Genomic DNA, 19,541 nt, shown 5'->3' on the forward strand with positions numbered 1-19,541 from the left:
AAACAAAAGAATTAAAATACAATCTTATAAGTTTATCATTAATATAATTAACTAAAACATAACATAATTAACTTTAAAAGCTTACACTGAAACATAAATGCATTAAAAATATTTAAAGGTTAAGTAAAAAACCATAAATATCCTTGTTAACAATATTTTAGCAATATTTTATCCTTATTAATGATATTTTATCCTTAAAAAGTCTTATAACTAAAAATCTTGTAACTTTCTAAACCATACCATAACAACATAAACCGAACTCACCCTTCCTACCTATATAAATTTTTTTAAAAAATAAACTACATCATCAAAAATAACTCCAAAAGTCCCATCTCAAATTCCTTCCAAAATCAAAATTTGGAAATAAATGATCACAAATGATGCCCCGTGTGATTTTTGGCATCTTTTCCTATTCAAGGACGTGTGGTCCTTTACTTTAAACAACGCTTCCGTGCTGGGGATACAAAACCCAGAGAAGCTTGGGGTGGGGGGAAAAGGAGGAGAAAAGAGAAAGTAAGGAACAGGAACACGCTGCAGCCTGTACAGAACTACAATTCCCAGCGCTCCCGGTGCGGGAAGAGCGGCTGGAGCGCAGCGGAGGGGCTGGCCGGGCTCTGCCGCTGACCGGGGCCGGCGCTGCTTCCGCACACGGCGCAGTGAGTGAGGAACGCGTGGGGAAGGGCGGCCCGACCCCGCTCCTGCCTCCTGGGGTTCTCCAAAGCTCGGGGATCTCTGGAGGTGCAGGCTTTGCTGTCTGGGAGTTTTCATGGTCCCAGCCAAAGCCTGGCGCGGTGGTTGCTGGAGAAGAAGGGGTTAAGCGCCTGTCGCGCTCGGGCTAGGGCACAAAGCTCTTCCTTCCCTTTGTCCCAGCCGGGGACAGCGCTCCCGCTCGTTCCGGAGCAAAGGCGGCGCTCCGGTTCAGCGCCGGGAAGTTTGCACGGCGGTTGCTGCGAGACCCGGGGGTGGAGAGCGACACACACACACAGGGCTGTCACCCCACCCAACCCTCTGTGACACGGTCTGTGTGGCAGCCACCGTCCTCACAGGTGTCAGCACCAGCGTGCCCAGCTCCCACTGCTCCTCGTGGCTTCCCGAAGGGATTGTCCCAGTCCGGGCGATCTGGGGCGGAGATGTCCAGAGCCACGAGGCAAAGTCTGCACGTGTAAATAGGAGCCTGTGCTGAGGCACCTCTCAGGCTGCCATCACTGACCTGTGCTGAAGGAAGAGCTCTCAGACTCTTTCTGGCACTGCCTGAGTGTCTGTAACAAAGTAAACGTGACTTGCTCCATAAAGGGGTTTGTGTTCTATGGCTGCAGAGTGCAATGTTCTCAGTGACCACCAGGGATTGTGCACAACAGTTCGCTTCTGTCTCGGGTCTCTGGCTATTTTTGACATCCTGAAGCCGAGGTCAGGCTTTCAGCCTGGGCTGAAAATGTGCTGTGATTCTTTGGCACAAAAAGCGTTCGTAGCTGGAGATGATCCCACTCAGCTGCAACTGCTGTCCCCTGTCTAGCTCAGGGAATTCTCTTGCACAGCTGATATTTTGTCTTTCACTCTCTCCTGGCATCAGTGCCTTTCCCACAGATCCACTGTGTGCTGCAATAGGATGTGTGGTTGGATCGAGGCCATTACAACTGTGTAGGAAACCAGCAAAAGAGCAGCCACCTTATCTGCCCTTTTCCCCAGGGACACAGGATTTGGGAGAGGAAGGTCTAATCTAGTCTTATAAGCAAGTTCTGGAAGAGCTGTGTACACTCAGAAATGGAAACAAACTGAGGTATCTTGAAGTGGAGTTTGAAGTGTGACTGAAGTGATCATTTTAGAAAGCAGATTCTGCAGATGCTGTGAGAGGGAGATTTACCTGGTTATTGCACCTCTTAAATCAAACTTAACCTTGCAGGGCTGCTGCATTACATTTTATGCTCTTTTTTTAGGCAGAGACACCAGCTGTAGGTGTTGGTTATGGCTGCAGTGTATCAAGCACTGCACAGGAGAGTTTCCTCCCTTGCCTGCAGGTTGCACTCCACCTATGTGAGAAAAATGAGGTAAGTTCTCATCTGATTCCTGAGTACTGGAGGCCAGAGCTTGGCACAAGCAGCCCTACCTCATCCTGACCTGGGGGTTAATCCTTTACCAGTTCAGCCATCACACACAAATAAATGCTTTGTGAGCTCTGTGAAGGGTAATAGCCAAGCCCTCTGGGCTACCTTCACCACTGGTAGGAACTGTTTCTCTCAGGCTGAAGCTCTGTTAATGATTGCCTGTCCTGCCTAGAGGGCTCCTACAATACCAGGAAGACTTGAAGTGATGCTGCTCACCTCTTTTTAAATACTGCTCCAAACAGCCTGCAAGGAGAATATGCTGACACCCTTTTCCCAATGATTTTTTTTTCCTAACTCAGCTCCAGCCAGCTGTGCCCTAAGACTTGGTTTTTACCCCTCACATCAGTGTGACAGGTACAACATAACACATGTAGTCTGATGGGAACCAGATTCAACAGCAGAAGTGCTCAGCAAAACAGCATTTGGAGCCATCCAAATTCACAGAATATTCCAAGCTGGGAGGGATTGGGTGTGTAAAGGGAAGATCAAGGTTTCCTGCAGCCTTTACAGCAGACCTTTTGGATTGAGAGACTGGGTTGCTGATCTTTTTGCATGTCCAGACTTGAGGGTACTCATGTGGTAGGTAAGAACTGCAGTATTTTCTGCCACACAAACTTCACTAGAGGCTGCAGTCCACCAAAGAGTAACTCAGCTGTCAAAACTCTCCAAGCACGTGGAGTACCATAAATCTGATCTGTCCATTCAGCCCCCCCTGCTCTGTGCAAAATAAAGGCCTCCAAATAAGCAAGAATCTCAACATGATCTTCAATTCATCTTCCCAATCATTTTCTCACTGCAGATACTTAAATCAGTTAAAGGAAGATGACAGCCTTTGTAGACAAGCTCAGACCTCAGGAACTTTCTACCTCTTTCACAATCTCTCCCCCTTCCTGCAGAAAGTTGGGAAGAAATATTTGGTACCACAGCTCAGTGCAGCAGGTAAGAAAGAAATCAGTGCATCCAGAAAGAAACAGCTGGTGGATCACACAGATGAAATGAAACAGAGACACACACATGGTATCAACCTGATCTGTTCTGAGGTGATCAGGTTTAAACATTTGGAACTGTGCCTTTTGAAGAGAAAGGGCTGGCAGGAAAACAAACAAGGCCTTACTGACAAATGTCTTTTGGTTGTAATGTAGGAAAAGTTTTCTTTGAGAGAAAGCTATTGGCTGGTGCAGGACAAAAGCAATGGACAGCTGCTTCCCAGGCATTACAACATTGGGACCTTTAGCCTGACAATATCTAAACTTCCTACAGCTTAGGAGCAAAGCCAGATTTTAGGTTTCTTCCTGTGTGGGATCACTGGTCTGGTCCCCTTTCCCACGTGGGCATTCTGCTTTGAGCCAAGATTGTCTGTGCCTTGAAGATCCAGAGAGCAAATCCAGAGATGCTTTTGCTTTCATCACAGCTTTCTCTTCCCCTTTCCCTGCTGTTCAGAGATGAGACAGATTCTGGGGAAGCTGCAGGAGGCCGAGCAGTGGATAGAGAAGTCGGTGCTGATCGGATGTTCGGACGAGCACAGGCCGCACTTCGCGCTGGATTTAGGTTGGGATGGCTCCTCTTCCTCTTTTTGTTTGATGCACTGGGATCAAACAAATCCCTAATCCTTGGGAGGACCTGTCCTGCCAAGGAGGGCTGGGTTGGGTCTCTGTAGGGGCTCTTGTGAGCGTGGCAGGTCATGGGCTGCAACTGCTGCTCCTATGCCTGTGTGTGTTAGGAAAAGTGGGCTGGGGGAGGCACATTTGGGAATGCTTCCCCTGATGTGGTTCACTTCCATGGGAACTCCCAGAAATTGTATATTGGAACAGCAAAGGGCATAAAATTGGAATAATAGCAATAATAGCTGAAATTTATGAGATCAAATTTTCTTTTTTTCTTTTCCTTTCCCTCGAACAGGAGCCTTGGATAAATCAGTCATTGAGGCAGAACTGCAGGGATCATTTACTGACCTACGGAAGGCTCTCTTTGTCGTGGACAGGAAGGATTCTCCTTTGCTGGCTTCAGTATTGGACTGGGCTTTTTACTTTAGGGAACTCTAGTCTCTAACATCAACCCTTGTCCTCATCTCCCACATTGTTTTATGGTCTAATATTGTAGAAGTACCTACTGTACACTTTCAGGGACTTAGATACAGACATACTATAAATTACAACAGTTTTCCCAAATTTGTAGTCCCAAAAGGAAGATACAAGGGAAACAGAAAAGTGACTTTAAAATGACTGCAGTAATTTATGCCATTTAGCTGAAATGTGCTAAATCAGAGCAATCCCAGTTTGTCCTCAGCTCAACAACTATCAGGCAAACTGGGAATCACAAACAAACTTACACATCTTCTCTGAGAGCTGCTCTTTTAAACCCTCTCCCTTATAAGCTGGTGCCCTGTGTTTGGAAGGCCTAAGAAAAGGCCTGTGTGTGAAAATCAGCTGTCCTGACCCATAAGAAGAAATAGCTTGTGTTTCCTTTCCTGCTCTATAATGTTTGTGATGCCTGGGCTATTTTTCAAGAAGATATTCAGGGCTGGAGACTCTTTAAAATAGTCCAGCTCCCAACACAACTCCCATTATGTCCCAATAAACAACAGCTCTGGTCCACCTCCCCCAAACATACTCAAATTTAGAAGCAGCAAACATGGATTGCAGAATCTGCCACTTTCAAAGGACTGCCCATACTTCATTCACCTTTCAGAGGCTTCCAAAGATAATCAGAGTTTATCCCCATGACTGCACACCAAGCATTATTCAGGGAGACTGCTCTGAATTATTTCTTCCCCCTAGGTATATATATATGTATATATATATAAGTGAGTTTGTGCTCCTCTGTGTTGGCAGGCCCAGTCCCTCCTGCGGTGGCATGATTCCCACCAGTACTGCAGCAGAACTGGGCAGCCCACTGAGAAGAACCCAGCTGGCAGCAAACGTGTCTGCCACGCCAGTGGAGTCACTTACTACCCTCAGGTGAGCCCTGGCAGCACAGGGCAGGGACACAGGGACAGGAGGGCAGCGCTGCTGGCTCACCCCTGAGGGGAGCAGGAAGAGGGATCTGTGCCTAGCTGGGTACTTTGTCTTTAGTGGTCAGCCAGCGACTCTCAACCAGCCAGGAAAAGCAAAAATTTGCACTTACTTTTTTTGTCTGAAGCCCCTGTTTTGCTTTGGGTGCACGTGGCAGGTGTCTCCAGTGGTCATCACCCTGGTGTCTGATGGGAGCCGCTGCCTCCTGGCCCGACAGCCCTCGTTTCCCCCGGGGATGTTCACAGCTCTGTCAGGCTTCTGTGACATGGGTGAGTGCTTCTGATCCAGCACAGTGGCCCTGGGCATGCGGGGTGTGGGGACATCTGCTGGGATAAATCACACGGGACTCCATGTTCTTCATGGAGGAAAAAGCCCATTCTTTAGTCACATAACTCATTTTTATACAGTTTTACAGACCTCATGTGTGACTCCAATTGGTCAGTAGTTTTCTTGCCAATTACTTTATTGATAACTAAAAAGTTGTTACCCTCACTCAAACCACCAGTGTATATGTGCAGGAAAAGTTGTTTGTGAGAGATAGAAAAATGAAAACTATCTAACAGTGTAAAAACAGTCTATACAAGTGCAAGTTGTCTTTCACCGAGTGATAGATTGTTATGCTAACAAACTGCTCACACCAGGATTGCTTTCACGCGGGAACTTGCAAAATGCTGGCTTTGACAAGGCCAGCCAGTGATCCCAGGAGAGCAGGCTGGATTCTATGAAGCCTTTCTTTATGATTTTTCTACCTTTCTGCAAGAGACATCAGCCATAAACCCTATTCACAGAGGAGGATGGACACACAGGTGATCTGTGTCCCCATCCCCAGACGCGTTCAAGGCCAAGCTTGAGCAGCCTTTGAGCAGCCCGGTCTAGCAGAAGTGTCCATGCTGATAGTAGGGGCTTGGAACTAAATGATCCTTAAAGTCCCCCCTTTGGACCCAAACCAGTGTGTGATTCTGTAATAGCTGGGAAAAAACCACAACATTATATCTAAATAGATCAGTGTTTGCATGCAGACAGAACGTACCTGAAAGGAATGGGAATTAGGTGTCTAGCAGTTCTTCTAGTCCCTGAGAGCAAACATAAGCTTTAAATTTGCTGGGTTATAACCCCTGATCCTTTTAAAATCCATTTTTCTTAGAAGAAAAACTACAGACCTCTCATTACAGGAGGGAAAATGGCTTAAAATTGAATTGTTCTGTCCACCATCTGTATGTAGACGGGGCCAAAAATGTCTCTGGTGCCAGTGTTTATCAGAGGTTGATGAATTTAATGGAGCATCCCGTCAGCAAGTGTTTCCAGGACAGCACAGCTGCAGCTCCTGCGGGTGGGAATGAGCGTGTCCTGCGTTTCCCTCACCAAGGTTCGCTGCCCTGAGGCCGGGCCGTCCTTGCCTAACTGCGGTTGCTTCTAGGTGAGAACGTGGAGGAGGCAGTGCGGCGAGAAGTGGCCGAAGAGGTGGGGCTGGAGGTGGAGTCGCTCCGCTACTCGGCGTCCCAGCACTGGCCCTTCCCCAGCAGCTCCTTAATGATTGCCTGCCACGCCCTGGTGGGAGCGCAGCGGGCGGAGGTGAGCGCCTCGGGCTCCCCGAGCTATTCCTCTGCCTGCCTCAGGCAGCAAAGCTTCCTTCAGCCCACAGAATTTAGTTAGGAGAGCACCAAACCCTCCGTAAATGCAACTTTCCATTGGCTTTTTCTGCAAGTGCAGAAGAAACTTTGGAACAATCCCATCATCTCCTGTTGCAAGGTGCCAGATTTCACTCAGGTCACTGTGTACACAAGCCCAGAGCCCAACAGCCCTGGATTTTTCCCTCTGAACTTTGCAGAGGAGGTTCCCTCACACATTTGCCAGAGAACACTCAGATTCCACCACGTTAATTACTGTGCTCAGCCACTTGGCTTTGCCACGACAGAGCAGGGTTGGTTTGTGGCTTCCCTAAGGAAGGCAGCACAACAAAGTACTGGTGGATAGAAATATCCTTCCCTGGGCTGGCATCAGTGCCTAATTCAGGCACGAATGTAGCACTCTGGGCATTCCAGAATGGGATCTCTGTGGAGGCAAGGTACCACTGCCCACATTCAAAGCTGATTTAAGGAACTGGTGCCCTCTGAATTCTTTCCAGATCAGTCTGGACACCCTGGAGCTGGAGGAAGCCCGTTGGTTTGGCCTGGAGGAAATTGTGGAGGGTCTCAAGAGGGAGCCCAGCTCTTCCAAGCAAGATGATGGCAGTTTTTTACCCTGGTTCCCTCCCAAACAGGCCATTGCTCACCAGCTGATCCGTGAGTGGCTTCAGCAGCAGAGTGCCCAGACAGCTTAGGCAGGGCTTTATCCACTCTGTGATTCCAGAACTGTCAAAGCTCCACAGAAAAGATTCCAAAGCTCCTGGAGGCAAGGGCTCTGTCACAGCGAGGGCAGCACTCAAGACACACTGACCTACAAAGGTCTCTGAACTGGTCTGACAGGCCCATGTACAGTGGATCATCTCTGAGATCCCATGGTTTGAAGTAAATGTGCAATAAAATTCTTAGTTCCAAAGCATCCAACTTGTTGTGACCAGCTGTCACTGACCCCAAGGCACCAATGCCCCATTTTCATCCATTTTTTCTGTCTTGGGTGGACATTGAATGCACCCTTTTTCTCAGAACAAAAATAAAGGGCAAGTGGCACTTTCCAGTGTCTCTGTTTATATGGATCTGGGAGAGCTGTCAGAAACCAGATGGAAAGCCACTGCCTGTTTGCTCTCCTTCTCTCTCTTCCCATTCAATCTTCTGTTTTCATATAAAATATCCTTTTTTTTTTTTTTTTGTAAATGTTAAATGGGCTTCTATATTTTCCTCACTGGTAAGACAGTTTCTTCTGTCCCAAGAAAGACAAGAAAGAGAGAACAGACCTATCTGGTGGTGGAGAGGGGAAGAGCAAGACTGCACATAAGCATTTTAGAAGAACACAGCTAATGCAAAGGTGACAGGAACTGCTACGACAAGAACTGCACTTAGAACAGAGAAAAATCTTGAAAGGATCAGGGCCTCTTACCCTGAGGCCAAAGTCTGAGCCTTGCCTGGAGAGCTGGTCTGATTTCACTGATGAAATGGGGCCACCTCTCTGGAGGGAGAACAACAAGGGAACCACCTGGACAAGGAAAGTGAAAGGATGTTTGATCTGCTGCTGACTCGGGCTGACAGTCCCTTCTGCCTACTTGGTCAGAGGTCAGATGCCAAGACTGCAAAACCAGGTGCCTGAAGGGGACAGGGATGTGTCCCTGACTGCCACCACTGCGATTCACTGCAGGTGAGCAGTGGTAAAAATCTGCAGTCCTGACACCTGAGCAACAAGTATAAAAACAAGTCTTTCACACCTTTGAGACACACTGTGTTTGCTTAGGTTACTTTTACTTCAGGAGGTTGGGAGGGGATTCCTTCAGGCCATGGTGGTATCTACAAACACCCTTCCTGGTATTTTAGCTGCCAGTGAGAGAAGAAGTCTTTTCAATCTACTCAAATAGGGGACTTTTTGGTAGAGATAGAACACCTACAAGATAATAATCACATCACATCTTTGGAGAAGCATTACATTTTAAACTGTTTTATAAAATCCTCAGACCCTGCAGACCCTTTTGACTTAGTTATGAAACAACATTGGTGGCCTCCATTCATGATGTTAAGCTAGCAGGAGTGATGATAGGCAGTACCCAGCCCTGAGCAGGACAGAAAAATGAGGTGAGGGACATTGTCCACACTTGCATTTGCCTCAGAAATCTGTCTGAAGCCTGAAGAACATTCACTGTAGTCAAGACAGGACATGCTCCATAAAGGCAAGTGACCTAGAAAAAGGAACAGGCAATCCCTGACAGAGGCTTCCTCACCAAAACACAGCAGGGCTTTCCCATGGAAAAGGTACCAGGCAGGCAGAAGGGCACAGAGCAACAACATATTTCTTTCAAGAATGCATCCCTTAACTGAATCCTCTTTGGCAACACTTGGCTTGTATAAATCACTGAGACTCCTCTGCTTTTAGGGATTTACAGCAAGAGCCAGCACTGAAAAGCTGCCAGCTGGGGCATTACAGCCCAACTGCTCACAGGTATTGCCAGTCAGCAGGATATGGAATGATAGCACTCATCTGATCAATCAGATGTAACTTTTTGACTAGCAGGTTGAGAGCAACATTCCACCTGCCTCCCAAAAATAGCAGGGCATAAAACTCATGTTGATCTCTAACAGGTGCCAGCAGAGGATTGAAGTAAGCAAACCTCATGACACAACTTGTTTGATCTCTGACTGCTCATGATGCCTTGAGAAGGCTGAGCTAGAACAGAGGTCAGACAGAGCTAAAGAATAAAGCAGGGATTTATTAACAGAATCTCCTCCATGGATCCACCCTGGGCAGCACAAGAGCCCAGCCAGGGCTGCACCCAAGGTGAACCAAAATGGGCACAAAATGGACACCCGGTCACGGAGTCTGTCACTTTCATAAGTTCTGCTCCATTTGCATCTTGGAGTTAATTGTGCAATTACAGCTTCAGGTTATGAAGTCCCATCCTGCTTGTTTTTCTCTTTTCAATTCATCCTTGTTTATGCTCCTGGGCCCGAAATTTGGATCAATTGTCCTCAGTCCTCAGCTAGAGAAGGAATTGTTTTGTCTCCCTACTCTGTGAAGAAAGCTTACTAACACTTGATACGAAGCTCAGAACTACACACCAAAGCAGTACAGAATCTGAAAAATATAAAAGCTAAAACTTAAGGCATGACTCAGAAAAATCTTATCTGGGAACAGTGTGGGTAGAAAATTCACTCACCACATGCTCTCCCATCACCTGGGCTGCTCTGCTGCTGTGTGGAAAGGCCACGCTTTGCTATCCATCATTGTGGATGGCACAAGGTCTGACTTCAGTATTACAGTTCTTACATGAAAAAATTGTTTTACTTTTAAACAAGCTCCAAGACACTGTGGACACACACTGAGCCTGATGTTTGGCCTGAGAGGACATAAGCACTCCAGGGAACACTCTGACAACCTGACCTTGTAAAAGTCATTTGTCAGCAAACCCTTTTGAGGGGACCACGAGCAGCTGACCTCTGGCAGCTGCAGCAGACAGGTTGTCAGAATAACCTGTAAATGCACAGGTACAATCCCTGTGTTCAGTCTCAGGCACGGCTTGAACAAACTGATCTGCCCCAGCCTTCAGCTCCCTAAATCAAAATCTTGCTCTCTTTTCATCCTAGCAGCAGATGGAAAGCTGATATAACATCCTTTCCCACTGCTCCCTGTGCTTAGCTGGAGGTAGCATCCTTTAGCTTGTGCTCTTCAGTGGGTTTACCCATGGAAATACTGCAGAGGGATGCAGAAGATTTACTAGCATATTAAAAAGAAGCTGAAAACCCAGGAAGGATGACATTTGGGATAGGGACACAAGCAAATTCACACATCATATGACAGTTCAATATGGCTGCTGTGAGTATGCAGCCTGGAGGACAGCTAGATTAAACTAGAATATATTCCAAAACTATTTGGCCTTAAAACTGCAGGTAAGGTTAATAACCCTCACCAAATAAAAAAAAGGAAATCTGCTCAGAACTAATTTGGATCACCATCCCTGCAGCCATTGGGTATCATGACTCCTTTTCCCACTAACTACAAAGGCTTTCCTGGAAATCTCTCATTTTCTGCTTCCTACCTGTAACAGTGCTCAAGTGACCTGTGTGATCTCTCTGAATGAACTGAGCTTTCCCTCCACAGCAGCTCTGCTCTTCACTTGCCAGCCTTGTGCCCTTGGGCATTTCCATCTGGCAGCGTTGGCCTGCTGAAGGAGAGGCTCTGTTCCAAACATGCCCACTTTGCAGCAGTGCCCCACGATGGGATGTTCTCCTGCCTGGACTAATCCCTTTGCTTCTCAGCTCCAGCTGCAGCCCACAAACCTGGCAGCTGTTCAGGAGCCTTTGCCATGGCACGGCCCCACCCAGCTGATTGCCAGCCTGTCAGCACAGTGGGCACACATTGCCAGCCCTGGCCGTTGTTTCCATCCCGCTGCAAGGAGCCCAGTTGTTCCCCAGTGTTCCTGCAGGAACCCAGGCCCAGGGGTCTGTGGGGTTTGCAGGAGCTCTCTTGGGGGTACCTGGGGGTGTCTGTGGCATTGGGGAGGGGGGCCTGAGCTCTGGGGGTGTCTCTGGGGGTCCTGCTCTTTTCCCCTCATATTTCCCATCCTTTTTTCTCTCATGTTTTGCACCCTTTTCTCCTCACCTGTGGAGAGCCTGGTTCAAGCATGGCTTAAAGAAAGAGGCCATGCTTGAACCAGGCTGATGGGAAAGTAAAAGGCAGCTGTAAAGCAGCAGTTCCCAGGCTTGATTTTGTAAATAACTGGGTTCTCAGGCACCTTTTCTATAAACAGCAGGATTCTCAGACAGTCTTCTCATAACAGTCCTTGGCTGCTCTGGGAACAGATATGAAGGTTTTGAGAACTTTTCATATCACAGTGAGAACACTAATTTTGGTTTCAATGAACAACCACGGGTATTGTAAACAAAAGGAGGGGTTAGAGTTTTCTCTGTAACCTATCGTGAGCTCGGATTTTGCAATATGCATGAAGTTAATTAACACTATTATAAAAGATGACTGATTTGATCAATAAATCGGAGTCGATGCTGATCAACAACAAGATGGGTTGTCTCCCTTTGCTTTCAACACTCACCTTTCTAGACTTTCCTGCTTCTGAAACACCACTTTTTCACCATTATGCCATCTCCGTTTTTAACTCTTCCTCCCTTTTTCTGCTCCCCCTTTTTCCCCCATTATTTGTGCTATTTTTCCTGCTTTTTTCTGTCCTTTCTCCCCCCTTTTTTGATGCCTTTTTTCCCCACTTTTTTGCCACTTTTTTCCCTCTCATTTTTTATTCTGCCTTTTTTGCCACCTGTTTTTCCTACTTTCATTTCCCACCCTTTTCTGCAAACTTTTTTTCCACTTTTTTTTTCTTGCCCTTCAGTGCCACCTTTTTTTTCCAGTCCTTTTTTTGCCCTACAATATCAATCCCTCAAATGATGGAATCAGTGGGGATTTCTACCAATTTAAACTCTAAAAACTAAGGTACAATAAGGATTCCTTGTCTTTTTAAACTGAAAGATGATGAAAATTGAAGGCTTTCTCTCATTTCAAACCTATTGAATCCCATCAAGATTGGGATTCAATAGGTTTGAAATCCCCAGCAAGAAAATGGGGATTTCCCATCCATTGATAGCCCTGAAATAATGGTCAAGGCACGGTTTCTTTCCATTGATCCCCTCAACATTGCAGGTGAATTGAGATTCCCCCAGTTGAAACACAGACAGTAAGGGAAAATTAACCCGTTAAACAACTCCAGAATACACTTGGACAGAAATCCATTGAAAGGGAACCACACACCACTTGTCTGCCCTAATTAATTCCATCGGTCCATCTCCTCCATGTACGCCCTTGAGACTGCCCACGAGCTCCTCAGGAGACACCTTCTGCTCCTGCCTTCCATTCCCAGCATCCAGCTCTTCATCATCCTCATCTGAGAAACCAAACTCCTCCTCTTCATCCACATCATCAGAATCCAGCTCCTCCGAGTCTGCCCCTGCACATGATTTGGTGTCAGTACAACAGCAAAGAAATCAGTGCTGGCTTTTGTTTCAAAGAAAGAAGCAATCTCACCTAAAATTCTGTCCAGGGCTTTGGTAAAAGAATCCACATCAAAGGTAACATGAGATTCATCAGATGACCTGAAATATAAAAATATTTTTAAGCAAATGAAGCTTTTATGCTTGCCTAAGCCTGACACAGGCTCAAGCCATACTGATTTCTATCAAGCCAGGACTGAAGTTGGGACATTTGAATTTAAAAGTCCTCAGAAGTCTGAAGCCTGTGTGCATTAGACATCAAACAGTGAGTGGAAGAATTCTTGGCAGAAAAGAAAAAAATTGTGAAGACCACAAAACCCAGCTGAGGGACAGAGAGCAGCTCAGCTTGCAGCACTTGAACCTGCACCAGTGCCAGAATGGCACCAAGCTGATTTAAAGCAAGTACAGGGTCACTGCTCTGCCTTTGCTTCAGGCCCTGCTCAGCACAGCACCTTCAAACTCTGATTCTCTGCATCACAGAACCAAGCACAGGGCTGCAGCACAGTGCAACATTCCACACCAGAGCCAAACTCCAGGTGCTACTACCATGGCATTTCTGCTCCTTCATGCGTGGACACTTTGGACACAAAAGCCTTCATGCTCTCAGCAACTGTTTCCAAGCCATAGTTTTGCTCCTCCTCATTTGGGGAAGGAAGGGACTCATTTCTTGTCTCCTTCAGCATCTGATCCAGAGCACCTGGTGTCATATCCAGCCAGCTGTCATCTGAAAGGACACAGCACAGATCTGTTACTCTGCACAAGCCTGCTGGCCAACAGGCCCAAACCAGCTGACTGACAGGACTGCAACCATCCTGCAGCTCAGTTCTGCAGTTCAGCTCTTGTGCTGGTCCTGGCTCACACACAGCAAAGGCACAGAGAGGCTGAGAAGAACTGAGTGCAGATTTCTTGTCACTACGTACAAACTCTGCTTTGCAGAGCTCAAACTCAGAGAGACCATTCTAGTCACTGGGAAGCCTTTGGCCACTCAGTGGAGGAAGAAAGGCTCACTCTAAACTGGGAGAGCCAATCCAGTGTTTAGTCTTGAGGAAGGCTGGATTTGCTCTCCCTTCACAGCTGTCAGCATTGCCCCTCTCCCCCCACAAATAACCATCTGTAATAGGAATAATTCCCCCATCCAGCTCACCATCCTCTGCAGGAAGACAAGCTGCTTCTCTCTCCAATTCCTTCAGATCAATGGGGGTTGTCTGTAGTAGTGCCAGGATTTCATCACCTGGGCTCACTTCATCACAGCTAGAAGAAAAACCAAACTCAATTTACTGAAATGGATTCAATGGGATCACATGCTCTGCATTCAGGTTTTCACTTAAATTCTTCATTTTTCCTTCTGTGCAAGCACATCAAAAAGGGCAATGAATCTGGGGAAGTACCAAAGCACTACACAGAGCATTGGCCAAAACAGGACACAGTCAGTCCCTGCAATTCCCAGCTGATGGCTCCAAACCTATTGGTCATGGCTCTTTTCCTTTACATTTAATTTGCCTTGGTAAATATTGAGATTACGAGATCCCAACCAGCACAGACTGGAAACTCAAACAAATAACAGTCAAAATATTATGGGCTGGCAAAGCTTCAGACATTTCTGTAGTGATTTAGTTTTTGGATTTGATCTTCCAGAGAAATCCACAGCCAGCTCCTTGAGCAAAGGAGACAGATTACCCTGTATTCATTATTCACTGGGACTGCTTTTCAATGAAACTTTTCTACACTTTCTACAGTCAACCAAGCAAAAATTGCTTTGCAGTCACCACTTGGAATCCACTTGGAAGAGTTCAGCATTTCACAAAACCAAGATAAAAGAGTTACTCAAGCCAGAACTTCTCCCAGTGGAGCATTCCAGAGGAATTAGTACTTGTATGTCCTGGCCACAGCTCCCATGTTAAATGTGCAGCGGAGAAAAGGGTTCAGGTGTTTGTAACAAGGATTTCAAAGGTCACTTTCAGGATTTGTAGGGTATATGACACTCATGAATTTCAAGCAGCTCTCACCTTTCTGGCACTGCAACAGATTGCTGGAAGTGATCTTCTGCCATGTGCAACAGTTCCAGGTACTTGGCTGATCCTTCCATTTCTCCCTATTGAATGCAAGTCACAGGCATGAACCCAAACAATTCTCCCTCCCCTTCCTCCTCACAGTCAGGCTTCCTAAGGGTGACTGTTGGTCACACAGAAATGCTGAGAGAACCAGAACAACTAAAACCTCTTGGCCATGAACACTTTGAACTCAATACAGCCAAGGGGCATTCCTGTATTTGAAGTATATTAAAGGATATAAACCTAAGAATCTCAATGGTGTTGTCCAATTTTATAACCTTCAAATAAGTACCCAATTTATGTCCAATTTATTAACTTCAAAAAGTAGTCAAACGCATCTTAAAAAAAAAACAACAGAAAACCTCACCAAAACCCCCAGAAGTCACAAAAACCACACACACATAAAAATTACACTTGCATGGGCCCAGACAGGTCTATGGTGTTATGTATGGATCTTGAAGAATATTGAATTCTAGAGGGGTGGAAATGAAATGTAAACCAGTGAAATCAGTTACACCTCACACAATCACCTATTGGAGTTTTCTTCACTCAAATGTATTTCTCCCTTTGCTTTAGATGAGTGAATCAATCCCCACATCTTGCTTTCTCCTTTTTAATTTCCAAAATAAATTCCTTTCAAAGGGGAACAATCTGCACATGTCCCCTTTAAACACATTAATTCACCTCACACAGAGATAAGGATTCAAGCTCTGGCCCCACTGCAACTCCTCACACAAGTTCAAGGGTTAAAATGTATTTTCCCAGGAATCTTTAAAAGCCACAGACACTGAAATAATCACAGACCTTGAAATAATCCTTCTCCTTCAAGCTCCTGAGGAATCTCTCCCACAGAGGACCATGTTTCTCTTGGCATCAGGAGCCACTTTACTGCTCTTGGAGCACAACATTTCAAAGCCATGAGCCTGCAGACAAAAGATGCAACAACAAGAGGTTCTCAAGGTGTGACAGACTTTGCTCACATTTCTCTGGACAAGCAGGCAACCTCCAGACAAGGACCCATTCCCTGCACATGCATGAGCCAAAGCCAAAATGCCCCAGGAATCATTCCCAGCTTCATGCCCAGCTCGCAGGCTCTGTACTGAGGATGAGCTGGGGCGGGCAGGGTGTATCCACTGCGTCTGTCTGGAACAAACTGCTGCTGCACCAGCTGTGCATACAAACACCGAGTGAAAGTCACCTGCAACAGCCAGAGCAGAAACAAACACTCCCTGCAGCGGGACTGGGCTGGGGACAGCCAGCAAACTCCCTCCAGGTCACCAGAGTGGTTTTGGAGGCACCCATATTACAGGCACTGCCTGAGACTGCATTCAAAATGTATCTTAGAAAGATTTTTCTGATAAATTGCTTTTCAGGCTATACAACGTTTGTTCCAAATTGAAATCCCCAAGCAAATATAAACTTTCATCATTCTAAATGCATTAGGAAAAATCCTTGATATTCTGTAAAATCCCCATCTGAACTGCAACAAGTTTCATCAAATACATCTTGTTTCCTTAACAACAAGAATTGTTACACATTTCTCTTCAACTAGAGAAGTGCTTCAGGATAACCAAGACATCCTAACTGCTTCAGACCAGACCATCCCACGCATTAAAAAGCAGCATTTCAGGTGTCACATGCGACCTCTGCTGGTTCCTGATCCTAAGAAAAGCCCTGAATGCAACGTCTCAACTCCCTCACGCTGTTCCCTCAAACAAAAGGAAAGTATGAGCCTGACACTCCAGGTACACACTTGCAATCAATTTTGGTGTTGTGTTCCAGCCCTTTTAAGAATCTTGGAGTAGGGGAAAAATAATTGAACAAGTTTTTGCTAATGACCAAATTAACGATCTCCGTTTTAATACACTGCCATTAGCAGCCATCCATATCCAGGGGAAGGTGTCTGCTCATTATTTCACCTGTACCAGACAAAGCCCGTGTCCTTACAGAGACAGCAACACTCCAGCTCTGAGCATTCCCTACTCTGAGGGGAGCAAATCCTCTGGCCTAAACACTCCACAACATGGTAGAAATAAAATAATGCGAGTGGTACTAGCAGAGCTTGAAAGTTCAGGAAGATACAGGAGTGCTCCTGAAGGGAACAACAGTCAGGGACAGACAGCACTCTGGATTTTCAGAGGCAGTCAGACCACTTGCCTAGCAGTGCAAGAGAAAACTCCAGCTGCTACAGAAAAGGCCACCGGCTCCCCCTTGCCAATTGCACACAAGTTTTTCTCACCCTGTTTTTATGTTCTCAGGATTCAGCCACTTTGGGAGAAAATCAGCTGCTTCTATCAAGAGAAACTCTCCATCGTTGTCATCAATACTGGCCAAGGAGAAATTGGAAATTCAGCAAGAAAAGCCTTGCAGAGCACAACAGCACACTTCTGAATCCATGTCTCCTGGGTTTTTTAAAAAATATTCATAAACCCATAAAAAGGCTTAGGTTAGAAGGCAACTTAAGGATCAACACCTGGTTCCAACACCCTTGCCACAGGCAGGCACACCTTCCACTAGCCCAGGCTGCTCCAAGCCCCATCCAACCTGCCCTTGGACACTTCCACCGTTTCTGGGATGGGGAAACACCTCCAAGGATGGGCAGTGGTAAGACAGGACCTTCAGAGCACAGGCACGGCCCCTTGGCAGCCCTCCCACTAAAGCAGCTCAGCAGCACCCGCCTTACCTGGCTGCCAGCCCCGGCAACTCCCTGCTGATCTCCCGCAGCAGCTACACAATGAACCACTCATCCTCCACGTTATCCCCGAACACCGCGGTGCCGCCCAAGTGCGCCGGGATCTCGCCTGCACGGGGCACAGAGAGGAGAGGCGGCTCAGCAACGCCGTGCCGAGTAACAGATTGTCCACACAGGCTACGGAGTCTCCCTCACTGCGGATATCCCAGACCCTGCTGACAGAATCTTGTGTCCTGTGCTCGGGGACGGCCCGGCTGCAGCAGGGAGGCGGCACCAGATGCCGCATTGGGTTAACCCGTGCTGTGACACCGAGAGTCGGGGAAGCCGCCGGGTCCCCCCTCACACGCTCCCGGTTCGAGCCCGCCGGGTCCCCTCACACGCCCTCGGTTCCCGGCCGCCGGATCCCCCTCACACACTCCTGGTTTCTGGCCGCCGGGTTCCCCTCACATTCCCGCTCCCGGGTACCCCTCACACGCCCTCGGTTCCCGGCCGCCGGTCTCTCCTCCAAAGATCCCCATTCTCGGCCGTCGTGTGCCCCTCACATGGCCTCGGTTCTCCCTCACTCGTTCCCGGTTCGAACCCGAGGGTCCCCCTCACAGGCCCCAGGTTCCCGGCCGCCGGATCCCCTTCAAATGATCCCGGTTCTCCCTCACATGCCCTCGGTTCCCGGCCGCCGGGTCCCCCTCACACGCTCCCGGGTTCCCCTTCAGATGCTCCTCGATTACGGCCTCCAGGTCCCTCTCACACATCCCCGCTTTCCCCTCACACGCTCCCGCTTCCCCGCCGCCGGATCCCCCTCACGCTCTCCCGGTCCCCGGCCGCCGGGTGCCCCTCCCAGTCCCCCCACTCCGGGCGCTCCTCCCGCCGTGCCTCCCGGCCCGCTCCCGGCTCACCGCGGCCCGGCGCGTAGCGCAGGCGGAACGGCTGCCGCTGCCACACGCAGGCGGCCAGGAGCGGGGCCAAGCGCACCAGGGCCAGCTCAGCGCAGCGCCGCAGCAGCGCCTCGCCGCCCGGGCCCGCCGCCGCCGCGAACAGGCGGGAGCGCACCGCGTCCTCGGGCAGCGCCGGCCGCCGCAGCGCCTCCATCGCGCCGGGGCCCAAAGCGCTCCGCCCCCGGGGAGGAGCGGCGCGATGGCGGCGGCGGAGCGGCGGCGGTGAGGGTGATATCGCGATACGCGCGGAAATCGGTGCAGCCGTGAGTGGCCGCCGCTCCCCCGGTGCCCGGCGCGGCCCCGAGCCCCAGCGCGGTCCCGGTCGCGATCCCCCGGCCCCGCTCCCGGGCCTGCCGCCCGTGCTGCCCCCAGCACCGAGCAGGGCCCCGGTCACCCCTGTCCCCGACAGGGCAGGGTCTCCTTCACACACCTTAAAAACAAATCTCTCAGTAATAGCAGCTATGAGATGCCCCAAACACAGCAAACTGCTGGAGTGCTCCTGTGAGAATACCTAGGACTGTGTCTGATTCCCACAGAGCAGGAGCAGCCTTGCCCTCAGCAGGTCACAGCCCTGTGCCATGAGGATGTGGCACAAAAGGGTCGGGAAAGACCACAGGACCTCAGCTCAGATGAGGCTTTTGACAGAGCCCAGAGATCTCATCCTGGAACTCTGAAAACACAGGAAAACCATGAGACAGCCCTGGGTCAGGGCACAGCAACCCTGCTGGAACAAGAGAAGGGACTAAAGGCTGAGCAGGCAGTGCAGGGAACGGCTGCAGACAGCCTGTTCAAAGAGATGCACCTGCAGCTGGAGAGCAAAACAGAGAGAGCCCAAAGTGACACCATGTCTTGTGGATAGTCACACAGAGATATGTCAAAGTTCATGAAAAGCCAGTTATAAATACGGTAATGGTGTCTTAGGAATAATTCCTGTTATAAAAATTAGTGAATACACATGATGAAACCCAATATATCAGCAGTGACTGTCTCAAGAACTGGAGACAATATTCTTCCAGCATTCCTGTATCCACAGCAATGAAACACTGAACAGCTTACAATGGATAACAGCCATAATGTAGAACAACCACCCACTCTCCTGTGTTATCTGTGGGAGATAAA

The 19,541-nt window shown here is 48.2% G+C and overlaps 2 protein-coding genes across 2 annotated transcripts; one reads left to right on the forward strand and one right to left on the reverse strand.

Moving 5' to 3' along the window:
* Positions 1–616: 616 nt before the first annotated feature.
* NUDT13 (nudix hydrolase 13) lies at positions 617–7,776 on the forward strand. The gene is made up of 9 exons (XM_059476969.1): positions 617–656; positions 1,935–2,045; positions 2,902–3,041; positions 3,543–3,650; positions 4,002–4,108; positions 4,934–5,059; positions 5,271–5,382; positions 6,531–6,685; positions 7,239–7,776. Exons 2-9 carry the CDS (start codon positions 1,963–1,965, stop codon positions 7,431–7,433), a joined length of 1,026 nt encoding a protein of 341 aa, XP_059332952.1. The 5' UTR covers positions 617–656; positions 1,935–1,962; the 3' UTR covers positions 7,434–7,776.
* Positions 7,777–11,245: 3,469 nt separating this feature from the next.
* On the reverse strand, positions 11,246–18,576 carry LOC132076550 (protein ecdysoneless homolog). Its single transcript, XM_059477683.1, is given in 13 exon segments — positions 11,246–12,557; positions 12,559–12,704; positions 12,782–12,849; positions 13,294–13,471; positions 13,892–13,998; positions 14,754–14,839; positions 15,603–15,658; positions 15,661–15,722; positions 15,869–15,996; positions 16,881–16,890; positions 17,038–17,124; positions 17,482–17,599; positions 18,384–18,576. Coding segments are annotated over 13 exon segments (1,272 nt in total). The 3' UTR covers positions 11,246–12,524.
* Positions 18,577–19,541: the final 965 nt, after the last annotated feature.

The sequence above is a fragment of the Ammospiza nelsoni genome, chromosome 8 (genome assembly GCF_027579445.1).
Source record: "Ammospiza nelsoni isolate bAmmNel1 chromosome 8, bAmmNel1.pri, whole genome shotgun sequence".
Taxonomy (NCBI): domain Eukaryota; kingdom Metazoa; phylum Chordata; class Aves; order Passeriformes; family Passerellidae; genus Ammospiza; species Ammospiza nelsoni.